General features: G+C 42.8%; 1 protein-coding gene across 3 annotated transcripts in view; it reads right to left on the bottom strand.

Annotated features, from left to right (window-relative positions):
• Positions 1–18250, bottom strand: part of ERICH1 (glutamate rich 1) — a 222911-nt gene that overhangs the window by 166062 nt on the left and 38599 nt on the right. Inside the window, exons 1-2 of one of the 3 annotated variants that reach the window (XM_029595767.1) lie at positions 2717–2853; positions 2161–2313 (exon numbers count right to left, since the gene is read on the bottom strand). In XM_029595767.1, the coding sequence (XP_029451627.1) occupies positions 2161–2313; positions 2717–2750 (187 nt within the window). In that variant the 5' untranslated portion in view covers positions 2751–2853. Of the gene's footprint in view, positions 1–2160; positions 2314–2716; positions 2854–18250 lie in introns of those variants that run through there. The other 2 variants (XM_029595765.1, XM_029595766.1) reach the window with 2 other exon arrangements.

Below are 18250 nucleotides of genomic sequence, written 5' to 3'. Positions count from 1 at the left end.
TATAACATCCAGCATATTTCCCCACACTATAACTTGGGCCCAAGAGGTATCCTGACCCAATGGTGCCATCTTCTTAGATTCCTTAGCTAGCTCTAAAGGCGATGCCTCACGCCTCTTAGGAACTGTTCTTGGCTTCTCATCCCTCACTCTTGTCTTCTGTACTATGCTCAATTCCATACCTGGACAGATCCATGAGATGGTACCAATGGTTAGGAGCCTTCTCCGATCTTTGCAAAGAAGGGGACATATACTCCCAGTGCGTTTTGCTCCATTTCTTGTAGTGTCAGAAAGTGGATAAGGCCTCACTCCAGGATGCAGAGTAGCTCCACTGCCCACCCTTTGTTAAGGCTGCAAAGCCCTGGCCCGACATCGCTAGCCAAGGATCTTCCATCTCTCAGGCATGGGTATAAAGTGCCTATTGGGATTCTGATCACAATTGGGATAGTTCGGAGCATCATTGTCCCAGCCCAAGCAGTGGTAGCTGATGGCATGAGTGTCCATAATCAACTCCCAGCACCCACTGGTTTCTTCACTTTCTCCTTACAGAACTTTCTTTTGTGTACGTAACTTCAAAGTTCTGTTAAGGGTCTGCTGAAGCAGCGGTGAAAAGAATTTTGCACAAAAAAGGAAGATAGATAAAACAGTAAAAAGGCCAAAAATAAAAATAAAATAAAATAAAATCAGAGAGAATGTGCTAAAGAAGGGGATAGGTCTGAAGCAGCTTGGATGAAGAAAGACTAAGGGACCTGGGAGAATGTAACCATGGTGTGGAAACTTCTGCTCATGCTCAGAGAGAGAGTCCAGGTCAATGCGGTTGGGAGACATCACTCAAGCTTTATTGCTAACTTTGTCATGTTTATCAACAGAGAATCATTAGTACTGATAAAATATAGGGTTAGGCAACCTCAAGTTATGGATACTAATCCACTTGGGTTTTCAAGTTATCCCTAATGAATATGCATGAAAAAAATTTGAATGAACACTGCTTCAATTGCATGCAAATCCATCTCATGCATATTCATCAGGTATATCCTTAAAAAAGTTTTTTATATCAGAGCAGACTGGTGCCCACAAGGCCTTGGAACGTTAATTCTTAAATAAAGTGACAATTTTATTTATTCTTAATACACATCTTTCCAGTGGAATGACAACTCCATATCCAAATCAAAAGGAGTGATATACTTCCTTTCAATTCTAATGACATCAGTCAGAACCCCACTGTTCAACCCAAAACAGTCTGTGCTAGTGGTATCAAGTCTTGGTCAATCCTTTCTCCTTTAGGCTGCAGCTGCATCTTCATGCAGTATGTCAAGCCAAACAAGAGCTGTCGGGTTGACAGTAGGGTCCTGACTGGTGTCATCAGGACCAGTGCAAGAGTAGTAGATGCCCTAGGCGACTTCTGCCTTGTGCTTGCGACGCCCCCCCACCCCCCCTGCCGGTCTCGGCCCAGACTCCTACCTCGTTCGTGTCTCTGACTGTGTTTCTCAGGACTACAAGCAGTACACGCTGCTTGTGGCCCGATGAATCTTTGCTCTTCTTTGCCGTGAGCAGGATAGGCTCCACTCACAGCACCACATGGCTGCTCTTCGGTGTCCCCTAAGGGTCGGCGCCATAGGCGACCACCTAGTTTCCATAATGGACACGCAGACCCTGGATGTCATTGAGAAATCTGGGGTAGCAAGACTGCTGAGAAGTATACCACTTTTTTATGTAACTGAACTGAATATATTTGACACCTTGGTGTGAATTAAATATGTGTATTAATTCTTGAAAGATTTTATTTGCAATGTTTAAAAAAAAAAAAAAGATATTTCAGAGATTTGGGACCTACAATTAACACCTTGGGGCCATGACACTTTCCCTCTATTTTTTTTTTGTGTCCCTTTAAGGATTATCGATAAATTCTACCAACTGTTTTCCATTGGATATTTGTAGTTGTTTAGATGGTGATTCATATAACCATTTTGCATAGATCATAAACCTGCAGTACACCATACTTCTTTCCTTATATTTTTCCAGCTTTTTCTATTTAATAGCAGTGTGTGTATTGATAGTTCTATATAAATATTTAATAATATAATAAGAAAAAAATGTAGTTGTCTGCAATGGTTTTCAAAGCAATGCCGCACAATTATATTTTAAACTCTGGGATTACATTACCTTTGAAATTGGGACACTTTGTTGAAGTTTGAGTACTAACAGCGTCCTTCTGTTCTGGAGGACTTGCAGATGTTTCTGACTGCACAGGTGGAATTTGCAGATGGGATGGAGATGGAGCAGCATACAGTCTCTTCAGCACTTTCTCTATGAACACTAAAAACACCAACAAAATAAGCACTGAATTGCAAAAGCTATCAGAAGTTCTACACATATCAAGTTCAAATAATTGTTAAACCACAAGTATGGTACATTTCTTCCTTATTCATTATAGTTCCAGGTACAAAAAACTCGATTCTGGATGGTTTCCACCCCTATCAAATATCTCCTCTGACAATTACAGGCGATCCTTACCAGCACATGAAAAACATGAGATACAGCTTTCCTAAGTCACAACTAAAATATTCAGTTCAGTTAATATTTAGCTTAAGTGATGATGTAGCAACCCCTACTCAAAGACATAACTGGTCACCAGCAGGGACACCAGAACAGCTTCAAGCACAGATCACCAGTTTGTCAAGGGAAAATAGATCCACTGTGATAAAACAAAGTTGTTCACCTGTAACAAGCATTCTCTGAAGACAGGACTTCATCAGTTACACATGGGTGACATTATCCTGGCTGTGCCAATACAGATGAGTTTTCTAGAGCTTTCCAGGAATTTCTTACAAATCTCTTGGCATGCACAGGGGCTCCTGTAGTTATGCAGCATATCTCAGTTCTACAATTAACCTAATAAAGAGAAGGGAAGGACTGTGTAATGGGTGAACTGCTTGTCTTCATGTGAGCAGCTTCTGTATCTCTGAAGACAAACAGTTCACTATAAACTGCACATATTGTCCTCAACTAAAAAGGGGAAAAGAACACCACTGCCAATGGAGCAATACAACTCTTTACCCAGACTAGAATTTTTTTTTTTTTATGTTTTCTCTTTTAAAATATGCCCTAAGATAACTGAATTAGGCTCTTACCCTCAAAAAGGTCCTGAAGAATGGACAGTGGTATAATCAGTACATTGCTCGTCAAATTGATAGGTGAGATAAGGATGACATCAGCCAATCAGCATTCATGTCCGACCTAGACTACACTCACAACTGCCCATGCTCCTTCCACCTATTCATCCCAATCCACACCCCTATGTTGCCACTGAAAATGGCTCTGACATTTTGATTACATCACTCTCACCCAACTCCCCCCTCCCCATTTAAACAACTGCTACCAGGATGGTGAACCAGCAGGAAACATGAGTTCCTGACACTGGATTTCCAAGTTACAATCTGTGACGTAACAGGAAGCTCTCTCTTTCTGTGCTCAGTGAAAGGGAGAAATCGCTCTTCCCTCTGGAGGCTAGTATAAATGTACATGCACAAAGAGCCTTGCTTGTCAGACATTGTGCGCTTTGTATAAAAAAAAAAAAAATGAATGTCAGCAGGGTATGGGGGGCTAGAAATTCAAACAAGTAACATGAATAAATCAAGAATTGAATTTTTCAATACAGACCACTATGTTTACAGCCACATACAACCACTCATGAGGTGCTTTTAAAGAAAATTTATAATGAGCTGGGAGCAAGAAGTTTTGGTGGGATAAATCCTCTTTTGTGAACTGCTAAAAAATGTAACAAAAGAGTGACCTGAAAACAAGTAACCATTTTATTTCTGATAAAACTTCTTGATTGAATTAAAGCAAAAAAGCAAGTTTGCTTACCGTAAACGGTGTTTCCGTAGATAGCAGGATGAATTAGCCATGCTGTATGGGAACTGTCAATCAGGGCCCGGGAAGCGGAGCTTCATAGCAGAGTGAAGATCTTTTTGATCCTCTGCGGCTGCGCATGGGTTCCCGCGCAGGAGTAACGGTTCTCCTCAGTCTGTAATTAAGCTTGAGCGTAGCGGGGAAAAACCACGACTGACAGGGAGGTGGGTGGGTCAGCATGGCTAATTCATCCTGCTATCTACGGAAACACCGTTTACGGTAAGCAAACTTGCTTTTTCCCGTCGATAGCAGGGCTGAATTAGCCATGCTGTATGGGAGTCTCAAGCTCCAGTACACGCCTTATTTATGTTTTCTTAGCGTGCCTAATATTGTGGCAGTCGTGGAATTTACTTAGAGATGGTGTGCAGAATGGATTGTCCCAGTGTTGCATCTCCTGCAGATTGTTTATCTATGCAGTAGTGGGTCGTGAAGGTATGTAGCGAAGACCAAGTGGCTGCTTTATAGATATCCACTGGCTGAACGTTCTGTAGATGCGCTACCGATGTTGCCATAGCTCTTAGTTGATGGGCCTTTGGCAGCGAAGAAAGTTCGGTTCTTTTCTTGGAATAGCAATACTGGATGCATTGTACGATCCAACTGGAGATCGTACGTTTTGCTACTGGCAAACCAGGAGCATTCGGGTTGAATGATACAAACAGTTGAAATGTCCTATTGAGAGAATGTGTTCTTTTCTTATAGTATGCTAACGCTCTTTTACAGTCTAAGGTGTGCAATAAGCGCTCCCTATCATTTGAATGAGGTTTTGGGAAAAATATAGGTAAGTCTATGGTTTGATTGAGATGGAACGAGGAAATTATCTTTGGAAGGAACGATGGATGAGTCCGTAGGACAACTTTGTCATGATGAAACTGTAGATACGGTTCGTAATGAACTAGAGCTTGCAACTCACTAACCCTGCGCGCAGAGGTTACGGCAACTAAAAACACTGTCTTCCAGGTGAGATATTTCATGTGTGCAGATTCCATGGGTTCGAATGGAGGCAGCATCAGTTGTTCAAGAAGTAAGTTAAGATTCCACGGTACCGGTGGTTTAGACACCGGTGGGCGTAAGTGCAGAAGACCTTTGAGGAATCTAGATAGTAGCAGTTGTTCTGCCACCGAGTGGTTATCCAGTGGTCTATAATAAGCTGCAATCGCATTAAGATGCACTCAGATAGAAGAAGTTGCCAACCCTGACTCATAAAGAGACTGCAAATAATCTAGCAAGGATGCTGGCGAACAGTCTATGGGTGAAATATCCCTTTCTCTACCCCAGGTAGCGTAGCATTTCCATTTGAAGGAGTAACTTCTTCTGGTGGACGGTTTCCTAGACTCGAGAAGAATGGTTTGTACCGTGTGTGAAACCCCTTGTTCGGTTAATAATGCCCGCTCAATCTCCACGCAGTCAGATGGAGGGAGGAGAGGAGTGGGTGAATGAGTAGGCCATTGTCTTGGAGTAGAAGGTCCGGACGGTCTGGGAAGCGGATTGGGGTTTCTACTGACAGACGCAAGAGATAGCTGTACCATGGTTGCCGAGGCCAAGCTGGCGCAATGAGAATGAGTTGACTGCAGTCTGTGATGCATTTTTGTATTGTCTTCGTGATTAATGGAATCGGCGGAAAGGCATATAGAAGAGTTGACGCCCAAGGAATCAGGAACGCATCCTGAGCTAACCTGGATGGGCTGGGTCGGATGGAACAAAACTTTGGAAGCTGAGTGTTCGCTTCCGTGGCAAACAGGTCTATAGTTGGCGTTCCCCAACTGTCGAAGATTCCCTGAAGTACTTCGGGATTTAATCTCCACTCGTGAGGGTGAAAGATGCGGCTTAATCTGTCCGCTCTTGTGTTTGCTATCCCCGGTAGATAAGAGGCTTGAAGGTGAATTGAGTGCCTGTGAGCGTGAGAGAAAATCTGTAGAGTCTCTCTGCAGAGGGACCATGAACCCGACCCGCCTTGCTTGTTTATATAGAACATGGCGACCTGGTTGCCATGTAAATCATCACCCTCCGACCCCGTAGATACTCTTGAAAGGTGAGCAGGGCGTTGCGAATCGCTCTGAGCTCTAATAGGTTTATTTGTAATTTCTGTTTGGCTGGCGACCATAGGCCTTGTGTCTCCAGGAAGTCCAGATGAGCTCCCCAGCCCTTCCGCGAGGCATCTGTTGTGAGGACTGCATTGTGTGGCTGGGGGTTGAACGGAGCTCCCTTGCTCAACGTCGGCATCTTGAGCCACCAAGTGATGTCCCGTCTCATCTGGGTGGTTAAACATACTCTTTTGTGTAACGGTTGAGTGTGTTGTGTCCATTGACGTTTCAGTCCCCACTGTAGGCATCGCATGTGTAATCTTGTGTTTGGAACTGTGAAGTTCGCAGCAGCCAAGTGTCCCAGAACTCGTAATATAGTTCAGGCTGTGGCCGATTGTGTTCTCTGTAGGGATAGGAGCAATGAGCAGATCACTAGTTTCCTTTCTTCCGGTAGGAATGCTCTGGTATGACGCGTGTCTAGTCGCACCCCTATGAATTGTAGAATTTGTGAGGGCTGTAACTTGGATTTTGGATAATTGATGATCAATCCTAGTCGTTGTAAACAGGTTATTGCTATGTTGAGATGCGATTTCAAGAGGATCGGGTCCGACGCTACTAGTAGCCAGTCGTCTAGGTAAGGAAATATAGTTAGTCCCTGTAAGCAAAGACGGGCCACCACTACCACCATGCACTTGGTGAATACCCTGGGTGCTGCCGACAGTCCAAAGGGTAGGACCCTGTACTGGTAATGTTGGTTGTGGTACTGGAAACATAGGTATTGCCAATAGGATTTGTGGATCGGAATGTGCATGTACGCATCCCTGAGGTCTATAGAACACATCCAATCCTTGTGATGTAGTAAGGGTAGGATGGACTTTAGGGATACCATCTTGAACTTTTCCCGGACTAGGCACTTGTTGAGTTCCCTGAGGTCCAGAATGGGCCGACTGCCTCCAGACTTCTTTGGAATGAGGAAATATGGGGAGTAGAACCCCTGGCCCCTTGATTCCTGAGGGATCGGGTGAATCGCCTTTTGATGAAGAAGGGTGGTCAATTCCTGGGCCAGTTGGGGTTGTAACGGTTTTCCCTTTTTCAGGGGAAAATGTGGAGTGATGGGTTTGGATAGGAAGTGTAACTGATATCCGTTTTGAACTATGTCTAGAACCCACTGATCTGTCGTGATGGTTTGCCATGCAGCGTAACAAGCGGTTATCCTGCCCGGGGGATGTTCTGGTATGGAGGGTGGCAAAGGTGGCAGTGGACTCAAAAAGACTGCGCAGTTTTAGCTGGGATTGCCATCTGTTGTTGTTGTGGTTGACGTTGTGCTCGTGGTTTGCCCCTCCTCTGTTGTTGTTGTTGAGGAGGATTATTGTTTGTTTGTCTATGGTATGGTGTATAGGACTGTGTTCTGAAGTTCTGGTAAGTCCTATACGGTCTCCTGGAGTATGGCTGTCTGCGGGAGGAAGGAAAGTATCGTTTTGCAGACGCTGGAGCTGTGAGTGATTGAACTGCTAGAGCCTGATCCTTGAGTTTACTCACTGTATCGTGCAGACGGTCTCCAAAGAGGTTATCACCTGAGCATGATAAATTAGCCAGTTTGTCATGCAGATTTTCTCTAATGGCACTAGCCTTAAGCCATGCTAGACGTCTGGCAGCTATCGCCATAGCTGAAGCTCTTGATGAATTCTCGAATCCTTCGTAAACCGCTCTCAGCATATGACGAGTGCATTCTTCCATGTCTGATATTGGGGACGGAATGCTTTCCTCCGCTGCTGTGAACATGCCTTTGGTGGCCTGTAGACATTCGTACAAGTACTGTACCATGTAGAAATGATGGTGATTAATCCGAGATGTAAGCATTGCGTTTTGATAGATCCGTTTCGCAAAGTCGTCTAGGCACTTATTGTCCTTCCCTGGAGGGGCGGATGTATGCAATTTTGTTTTTCGATACTTCTGAAGTGCCGACTCTACCACTATAGATTCATGTGGTAACTGAGGGATGGAGTACATAGATGGTTTTTGCAGTTTAAATTTCAAGTCAGTCTTCCGCGATACTGCTGATAAAGTATAGGGGGTATCCCATGACTTCTGTAGTACTCCATGCAACACTGCGTGTGGTGGAAGAGCCGACGGCTCCCCCGGGGCATCGAAAATCTTGAGTAACCCAAATGTCTCTGCCCTTGGCTCCGGTAATTTCTGTATATCTAGCTTTAAGATATTACCCATTTTGTCCACAAACTTAGGATACGTGAGATCTTCCGGGGGGGGGGGGGGGGGGGGGGGGGGGGGGAAATATGGTTCCGCTGGTTGTTCAGGCGGATCAGATGGATAACCTGTAGATGAAGTAGGCGAGGAATGTGCCAATATGGAATCTGTGTGTTGGGAAGGGGAAACTGGATATATTGGTGGAGAGTGGGATAAAGAGGATGGGATATCCGGTTGAGTTTGCGGTGGAGTCTGTAGAGTCCCTTCCGGGGTAGCAGACTCTGGTGGTAGAGTGTACGATGATTGCAGGGATTCAAAGAATCCTGCTAAGGATTGAGTGAGGTCCCAAAAAGCCTTTGAAGTGTGCTGTGGCATTGGGGGCCGTTGCGCCACTTGAGTCAACTCCGAAGGGAGAGGATTAGCATCCTTATCCCGATCTGATTGATCACTCCAGTTCGCTTCATGTTGATCTCTGGACTGCACCGAGCGTATACTGCTGGGAGACTGAGACAAGGAAACAGGAATCACTCTGTGTGAGGACGAGTAAGAGCGATTTGAACTACTCTTATAATGAGAGGATGAAGAGGGAGAAGATTTTCCCCTTTTTTGATGTGATCTATGATGCCTCTTAGATTCCCCGTGGTGTCGACTCGGGGAGGGCGATGAGATAGAATGATGATGATGTCTCTTTCTTGTAGAGGAAGCTCTGCTGCTCCTGGAATCCTTGTCTGAACCTGGCGTCCTGACTGAGTGCTTCTCTATTCTTGGAGATCCAGCTCGTGACTTATGCCCACGTGTATCTGGATATGATTTTGAGTGGGCATATCCCGACCCATGGAGAGGGTCCGCTGTTGTAATAGGCTGGGGGTCTTGACTGGATTGTTGTCTCTGTTCCTGTCTGACCGGCTCTGTAAGCGCCCTAGTCGATGCAGGTTTAGTCTGCACTGCCCCGATAGACTTTATCTTTATGCTGCGCCACTTAGGGTCTAAGGACTTGCTAGATGTAGTCTCAGGCCCCTGATGCTGCGCCGACGGTTCCGATGACTCGGGTCCGAAAGTGGACTTTGATTTTTCCTTGTTCGTTTCCCTTGTTTTCGGCGCCGGATGTGTCTTCGGCGCCGATCGTGACGTACTCGGCTTAGAGTGTGACTTTTTCGGTGCCGATTGAGTCTCCAGTCCCGGTCGCGATTTCTTCGGCGCCGGCGACAGCTCCGTAGTTGTCGTTCGTTTCAATCGCGGCTTCGGCTCCGTGGCCTTTGAAAGTAGTAAGGCCCTTACCGGATTTTCCCCTTGAGGCCTTTGGGAACAGGGCTCAGACAGCTTGAAAGGCCTCTGTTTTCCGTCCTCAATTCTTTGGGCCTGAAGACCAGATCCCTGGTCTCCATTGTCTCTGGGTTTCCTTTTTGTCTCACGTACCTTCAGAGACTGAGGGTCCCAGGACGCCGCTCGCTTCGTAGAGGTCGATGATTTTGATTTGGGTCCCGGAGAAGAGTGTGTGGTGGATGCCTTGTCTTCTAACTCCAGCCACCGGTACCTTCTGTGACGACGAGCTCTGGGTGACATTCTTTCACAGTGCTCACAGTCTGATTGAGGGTGTTCGCGCCCAAGACAGCGGTAGCAGCGATCATGCCTGTCGGTGACGGACATGATCTTACCGCAAGGGCACAGTTTAAAACCAGACTGTTTTTTGGACATTTTGACGTTTCTTCTGAGGAGAAGAAGGGCTCCGCATGCGCTCCCGCGCGTGGAAAAAAAAACAGACTGAGGAGAACCGTTACTCCTGCGCGGGAACCCATGCGCAGCCGCAGAGGATCAAAAAGATCTTCATTCTGCTATGAAGCTCCGCCTCCCGGGCCCTGATTGACAGTTCCCATACAGCATGGCTAATTCAGCCCTGCTATCAATGGGAAAACAATGTACCAGAGAGGTATGCTACTGCTCCCATTATGTGGGCTTGATAATTTGAAGTTGGAGTGTGAACTATAAGTTTTTCCTTTATTACTTGAAATGCTTTGATTTATATCATGTAATATTGGTTAAAACTGAATAAACATAAAATTAAGGAAAAAAACCCACCACAGGTAACCAAATAGCTTACAGTCCAAGATGTTTATTATACAGACTTGCTGTTCCTAACCCCAGGATTCCAAGTTACTGCTACAGAGTGACATAGCAGGAAGTGCTCTCAATCTGTGCACAGTGATAAGAAATCCTTGCTTCCCCCTCCCTGTTCAGGAGGCTTCAGTGAAAATGTACATACACAATGAGCCTGCTTGACATGTATTCTGAGTGAAGTTTGAGTAGATCCATCGTAAGACACAAAAAGAATGATTAATAGTAGGGATTAGAAATAGCTCAAGAAAACGCAAACAAGTGAATAAAACAAGCACTGAGATTTTATGCATTTACAGCCACACATAACAACCATACATGTGGAGCTTTTAAAGAAAAAAAAAAGACAACCGATTGGCAATAGGGAGTTTTGGTAGGAGTAAATATTTCAGGCTCCTAAAAAATGTAATAAAAGTGACCAGAAAATAAATAATCGAATAGCATACAGATCAAATGCCACAGGACTGGAGAAGGGTGGTCTCACTTTACAAAAGTGGTAGCAGGGCGGAGGCTGGAAACTATAAACTGGTTTGCCTTACCCTCTGAGGTGGGAACATTAATGGAGAGACTGCTAAAAAGATGAACTATCTGCAGAAAAGGTGAGAAAAAAGGCAGGACTTTGGTAGGTCTTTCTCATTTGAGAGAGAGACTGGTCAGGAAGATGAAGTGTAGTGAGTGAGTGTGAGACTGGTCAGGAAGATGACTGGTGTGTGTGTGAGAGAGACCGAGACTGGTCATAGGGTCTAATTGGGTGGGTGTGCGTGACTGGTTGTGGGTGCAAAGGAAGAGGACCGTGAGGACAGAGCTTCAGCAGCCCTTGCTGCTTCTGGTGAGTGCTATTGGCCTGGAAGGATAAGGAATAGGAGGAGTTGCTGGAGAGGGTAAGTAAAGGTGGCTTTTTAAGTTTATTTTTCTTGATTGACTGCCATTTTAATTATTGGGTATTATGCACTGTCTGCTGTTTTGAAATATTTTGATATTTGGACATGTCTTAATTTTTATGAGTTTTTAATTGTTGGATGTTATTCTGTTCAGCAGCTGTTTTGTAACATTTTTAGTATAGCTTTACAATTATTTCTGTGTGGGGGCTCTATAGCAGCTTGGCTTATTCTGTCTTCCCAATAGAAAGTGTATTAGTGTTTCGGGCCTGGTTTAATATTTGTAGTGTTGCCTTTTCATAGATAGGGTTGTTACTGTTTTGAGTATGACCCATAATACAGGTGTAACTCCCAGGATATGCAATAATGCGCACAAAGTTAGATGCTATATTTCTCTTTCCATTTCTCCAGGTTTGCACTGCATGCAGAGTGGCTTTTTTGGTTTTCCATTCCAGTTTCTGTCTCTATATTTATGTGTTTTTTCTGTAGCTGAAGGTCAGTTCTGGGTGTGACACAGAGGTGAGGTATTTCACTAGCATGTAGGCATTTGTATAAATCTTATTTGTTGAGTTTTCTCAATAGGACATGCATTAGTGGTCAATTACTGTCTTTTCATAAGGAAGGCTATTATGCCTGGTAGTAAAGGGAGTTTGTTTTGCTTTTACTGGGATGTCATCAGAACCAGAATATCTTTTTGTATAGCGAGTTGTACAGGGTAATGCCCTAGTTCTGCTCAGCACCCATTGTTGGGGGTCGAGGGGGTTCCTGTGGATGCAGAGTGCATGTTTACATTTAGCACCGTGACAGTCACATGTTCAGTGTGTCACACATGTGAGAACCATCTGTCAGATGTGTTTCGGCCAAAAAAAAGGCTGAGAACCACTGCTGTATAGTATGTTGATTGCTTCTCTGTTTTACATGATGTCTCAGCTTCCAAACCTTTTTGCTAAAAATTGATTTTGTGAACCAATAATTGGTATGTTTAACTTTTCACAGTATGCACGCTTCTCCCAAATGCTGTTTTCCCCCCACTATTCTGATTATCACTCAGTTTTCTTATATAGACGTGAATCCACTTTTGTGGGTCCCTACCGATGCAGCCCCTATGGCAAAACAAAGCTGTGTTAGAGGACTGCATATGTGTTTAACATGGCTTGGAAGCTTAAAAGTAAATGCTGACCTGAATGAAGAACTGGAACACTACCTTGTTTACTAGGAATAGCCATATATGTTGGACACACCTTGTCTCAATTCTCCTACTTAATCCAACATGCATTCCTCAGCACTACCAATCACCACCTGTAAATTAGCCCTTCTGACGTGCAGGACCCTAGTCTTAGCATGATTTAGTTTAATACTGAACCACACCTTACAATCATCATATACAATATTCTCATAAGCAATACTGCAAAGGGAATACAAGAAAAAACAAATGTGCCTTTTTGCAGATGATATAAAAGATATGAAACGTAACTGAACATCCAAAGTAAATGGTAAAAAATGAAGCACAATCTAAAAAAGCTTAACAATCAGGAGCAGCTAAGGTTTTGTGGACAAAAAAAACAAAACAAAACAAAAAAAAACCCCCACCTTTTGCAGCACATGATGGGGATTAATTTACAACTATATACAGAGACCATACAATATGCATCAACCTTTTAAATAAAAAACATACAAAAGCTTGACTTTAGACAGAGTTTTATCATCAATTAATATACCACATTTTTATTCCTGGTTAGTGTTAGTAATTCCCCACACATGGGAAGTAATTTTAAAAAGAGTTACACGTGTAGAAGTAACATACTATTGTAGCAATTTTAAAAAGCAGTTTACACAAATAAAAGTGCACTTCAATGTGAAAAGCCTATGGACAGTTCAATGGTATAAATTTTAGCAATTTTCAAAAGCCCATCTCCATGGGAAAATTGCATTTACACACATAAAATCAAGTCGTGTAAATGCTTTTTTAAATCAGGCCCAAAGTATACTGCACCTATCTGTTCAGTTTTCTAAATGCCACAACTTTTTAAAATCTAGGCTGCAATCTGCAAATATAATTTTCTTAAACCTTTGTACATATCAAGCCATGACACTATATCATAGGGTTTTTCAGGAATGGTGATTATGATATTACTTCTATTTTTAGTACCAAAAGCAGTCTAGTATTCAAATCTGAATATATATCTCTCTGAGATAAACCAATTTTGCTTTGCAAGTACAAAGTTTTGGTTAAAATTTTTTAATTCTGACAGCAGTTCTGCCATGATTTGTGTGTGCATATCTTGAATTAATCTGTTTCAGTCTGGTAATTCTTTGTCCCTAATCTTTGGGCATTACCCTAAATACTGCAGTTCTTAAAAAAAAAAAAAAAAAGCTAGAGAGGCTATTTAAAATACATTTACCCCAGTCTCATAAGTCTACATTGTTTATATATACTTTGTACTTCTCTTATTTCTCCTTATCCAAGTTTTGACTGATATGGAACAAATAAAACATTCTAGTGTACTGGAACTCAGGTTCCAAAACCATTCTGTCTTAACAGAAGCGATCAGTGAATATGTGACAGGAGCATGTTGGGGCTACAATGCCTGATGGGAAAATTATCCATCTGTTTAGCATTTTTTAGCATGTCCATCTGCATATACTGAATTAAACTGCCAGTCTTAACGGAGGACTTGGATAGCATCTGTTTATCTCCCACGAGGACTAAATCTCGGCTTACAGAATATCTTCTTTCAAATGAAAGAATCCTAACATTTTTACACCTCTGTTATAGTATCTTTCAACAAAATAATCACAATTTGAATGCTGCAATTATAATCATAAACAAACAATTTAATAATGCTGGCATCACCAGTGCAAATGTAGAGACCTCTTGGGGGTCTCTACTAGATGGCCCTAACTCCCAACCCATGAGTAGTCATCTAAATGGACATACCATTCCAAACAGCACTTGCCCCAGAGGCTTTCTAGAATGGATAGTCCTTAGTCCATGGGGGTTAGGAGTGAGGCAGATTTGTTTTTGGAGGAAAGATATGTTTTGGTGTGCTCTCCAAGTATACGCCTCCAGCCTAAATAAGGAAGGGAGAGACCTGCCCTGTCAGGTTTTTTTTTATAGACTAGAGGGAAGAGAGGATAGAGATATTTTTGGATATTTGATAAGTTTGAGGGGTTTTGTATCTGGGAGACCTGGGCTGGCTGGGAGGCAGACAACCCCCTCTCTCAAGCCTGTGTGGGAGGGATCTGTACAACCCTTTTCCCCATCAAGAGGAGGTTGCACAGACCAGCCAGTGAAGCTCGAGCATTGTGTATTTTTCCAGCTTTTGTAGTTTTTCTATAATCAGTGGGAAAGTAGTATTTTTTCCTGCCCCCTTCCTTAACTCACAACTGGATGCTCTGAGAACTGTTTTCAGTATAGACCTTTACTCCTGGAAGGTCTACTACGTTTGGTATGAAGAGAACTGAAGAACATCTGGAGCCAGCGCTCCACCCCAAAAAACAGAATTTCCACCCCAGGGATCCAGGCAGATTGGAGTTCAGGTGTGTCCTCTGGACATCAGGTAATGAGGGGAAGGGAATATCCTCCTTGGTTAGGATCCCCTGCCATCATGGAACACATTCATGCCACACCATGGATGTTATAAAAGTTCCAAGCTTCAGTACAAAGGGTCACTTACACAGAGGGAGACAATTTAAATCAGTGCTCCCATAAGGCTAAAGAACCTGGATGTAACTGGCCATATAGGGAAATTCACTCAAGAGAGGCCCCAAATATTCTGTAATAACTCTCACTAGGACGAAGAAATCTGAACGAAACAACGTGCTCCTCAGTATATGGAGCTTTGAACAAGCCGGGATGCCCCCACATCGGGGCAATGAGATAGGCGCTGGACAGCCGTTGTGACGTTTAACCTCCGTTTGAGAGATGGAGCAATGTGTCACACATCGGCAAAGAGCATAGCAGAAATTGAGTCCTTTTTCAGCAACAGGGTTTCAAAGGGGCTTTGGTCACCAGGGTCGCCAAATATGACACCACCAGACCGCTTCCTTTGGGGTATGCTCAAAGGAAAAGTCTATCGGAACAAACCTTGCACTGTGGAAGATTTGAAGGAAAACATCCAACGTGAAATTGCTGCTATTCCCCCCCGAAATGCTCGCAGACATGTTCAGGAACATGGAGTGCCATGTCGAAATGTGTCTGGCAGAAAACGGCGATCACGTCCAGCATCGCATGTAATGCAAAAGATGACACGTTTATTTATTTTAAATCTTTTCTATACCGTCGTTAAGTTAGATACCATCACAACGGTTTACATACAGGCACAAATGGTTATGTTCAATAAAGAACTGGGATATACGAGTATAATGGTGCCAAAAGGTTTCGGTTACAACAAAATTCAAAATAAAGACTATTTGATTGAGTGTCACAAATCTTGTCCTTTTCAAAAGTGTGCTGTATACCATTAATTAACAATGAAATTAAGTGCTGGTTGTTTAGAGTGTTACTGCCAGTTTTATTTCTCCACTTATTCTCTGTTTGTTTTGTAGAAAGCTTGTTTAAAAAGCCAGGTTTTTAAACTTGCTTTGAAAAGTTTGTAATTGTTCTGTAACCTTATTTCCAGGGGCATGCTATTCCATAGAGAAGGACCTGCCAGGGACAGTGCTCTATCCCTCACTTGTGTAAGTCTTGCTGGTTATTTTTTACAGATGTCGAGGTATGTAGCGTATTTTTTTGGTTCAGATTGTTTCATCCTAACAGAAGTTACAGAATATTTGGGGCCTCTTTTGAGTGTATCTCCCTGTGATTCTTTTAAAATCAATCTCAGTAAACTTTATTTTGAACACCTATCAGCAGGTCCAGCCTGTTTTGTAACAGTACCTGTCCCAAGAGCTATGGTAACACATATACACAAGAGTTCACCTATACCTTGGGCTTATGTGGTTATCCCCCCCCCCCACAGACAGGGCCCACTCCTTGGGCCAAGAAGAGGGAGAAAAAGACTGTGGAACTAGCCCTGTTTAAGAAATATTTTTATAGCCCTTTCGGATAAAGCTTACCCCCAGAAAAAGATTATACATAAACCCCCCCCCAAAAAAAAAACAAACCAAAAAAAAAACCAAAACAACAACAAACAAACCTAATTATTCAAGCTTCATGCCTCTCAGATGTGACATGGTATGACACAGATTCCATTATGTGATTGCTAGCAAGATAACAGCAAATTCTGTCCACTACTGAAGATGAATCAAGTTCACCTCAATGGCATGGATTCCAGCACAAAACATGTTATGTATGTATCACAAGAAATAAGTCATTTCAGTAAAACTGTGCAACTGCATTAGCGATTTATTCCACTCCAAGTAAATGGATTTTGAAAACTGACCTCTAGAAGTAGTGTTTGTAAAAACAGGATAGAGGAGCTACACTCATCTTTTCCCTGTGATGCTTACAATTTGTAGGCTTGCCTGCCCATATAATTAAAGTAATTCAGAACTTGGCAACAAGAATTCTCTCGGGAACATCAAAGTATGAGCACATTACTCCTATCCTTAATTTATATTGGTTTCCACTTGAATTCTGCATATGCTATAAAGTATTGGGTATGATTCACAATACTTTAAAATAATGAATCTCCATTGTGTCAATTCTTTGAATGGGCAGCATTTATGGGCTGATAATTATTGTCAGCAGGGACAGGTTTGTTTTGTTATAGGTGTATCACAATATGAAAGTCGTGAACCTTATGAATATAGTTTAGCTAGGGGGGGCAGTATTATTATGCATGGGTTATGTACATACTGAGTGAGCCCTTTTCAGGTCGGCAGCTTCAATTAATGAGTATGGCAGTACTGGCGGACTTGGTAAGTCGCATGGTCATCTATCAGGTCAGGATATAGGATTATTTTTGTAAGGTGGTTGGTAGAACATTTCTTCCTATCTTGTGTATTTATTGAGTCCAGGGAATGTATTTTGTTGCTGATTCTGTGAGGGGATTGGTTTGCTAAATGGAGGATGAATGTGGTCATTGGTTGATCAGAAATCTCCTGGGTGGCAAGTATAGGCCTTATATGTCATTTACTGGTGAGGTTTTTTATTGGTCAGTGTGTCTTAAAAGGTTTTGGGCATTATGGGATGAGTTATTGTTTATGCGTAGTGAAGAATTTACTTTCTTCAACGTTTGGTGGTGCTGGCAAGTACTGAGTGTGTGTATGTGATTCTTTTGGTGGTAATTGTCCATATATTGTGTGAAGGTGTTTAGTTTTTTAGGGTTGTTTTTTTTAATTGATTGTAATTGGTTGCTTTTCTTGTTGTTTTTAGGTGCACATTGAAGTTGTGTTTGTTCTGCACCGTTTTTCAGTAGGATTAAGTTCAATCATTGAGTGTTTGAATTCATGTGAGATGTAGTGATAATATAAATTCGCAATTGCAGAGATAATTTTGGCAACATTGAGTTTAATGAATTGTGTTTGAAGATTATGGTGGTAATATTAATGCATATTTTTCCAGCATGGCTGGTAGTTCTCCCTGATGAAGCTTGGTAGAGTGAAACAAGGGGTCCCTTGTTGGAGTCTTGATAGTATGAAGGAATGGAGTTCTTCCAGTGTAAAGTCATCGCTTCAGTTTGGATACATCTTCAGCATTCAATGTTTCTAAAGTGGAAGTCTTATGTATGAACACTGTTTCAACCTGAAGAATTCATTTGAATTTTTGTGTGAACATATTTTTCCAACATGGAGAAGAAGTTATTTATAAAGACTCAGCAGCTTCGAAGCACTAGTGGCCCTCTTCCGGATCTATTGCCTCCCTTTGTCACTTGGGACCCTTGAGACTCCACTGAGATGCTAGGTAGGTGGACTCCCAGAAATATCTTCCTTTGTGGTTTTTGTCTTTGCTGCGCCAAAGACATAATGGTGAGCCATACTGGAGACGGCTTCTCTCTGCTCTACGGTTGATGAAGGCCACATTGTAGCCTGCGATTCACCCAGGGACCTGGTCTTACTGTTGAACTTTCCCAGCAGGATCACCGAAGTGAAAGGGAGTTGCACCGGAGGCAACCCCTGGAATGGGTTCGGCTTTCTTGTTCCTGAAGGGACTCTTCTCATATCCATTTCATTTGTAAGAGT

This window comes from Rhinatrema bivittatum, chromosome 3, assembly GCF_901001135.1.
Source record: "Rhinatrema bivittatum chromosome 3, aRhiBiv1.1, whole genome shotgun sequence".
NCBI lineage: Eukaryota > Metazoa > Chordata > Amphibia > Gymnophiona > Rhinatrematidae > Rhinatrema > Rhinatrema bivittatum.
The sequence above is the reverse complement of the archived record's forward strand: the minus strand, read 5'-3'. Positions and strand labels throughout refer to the sequence as shown.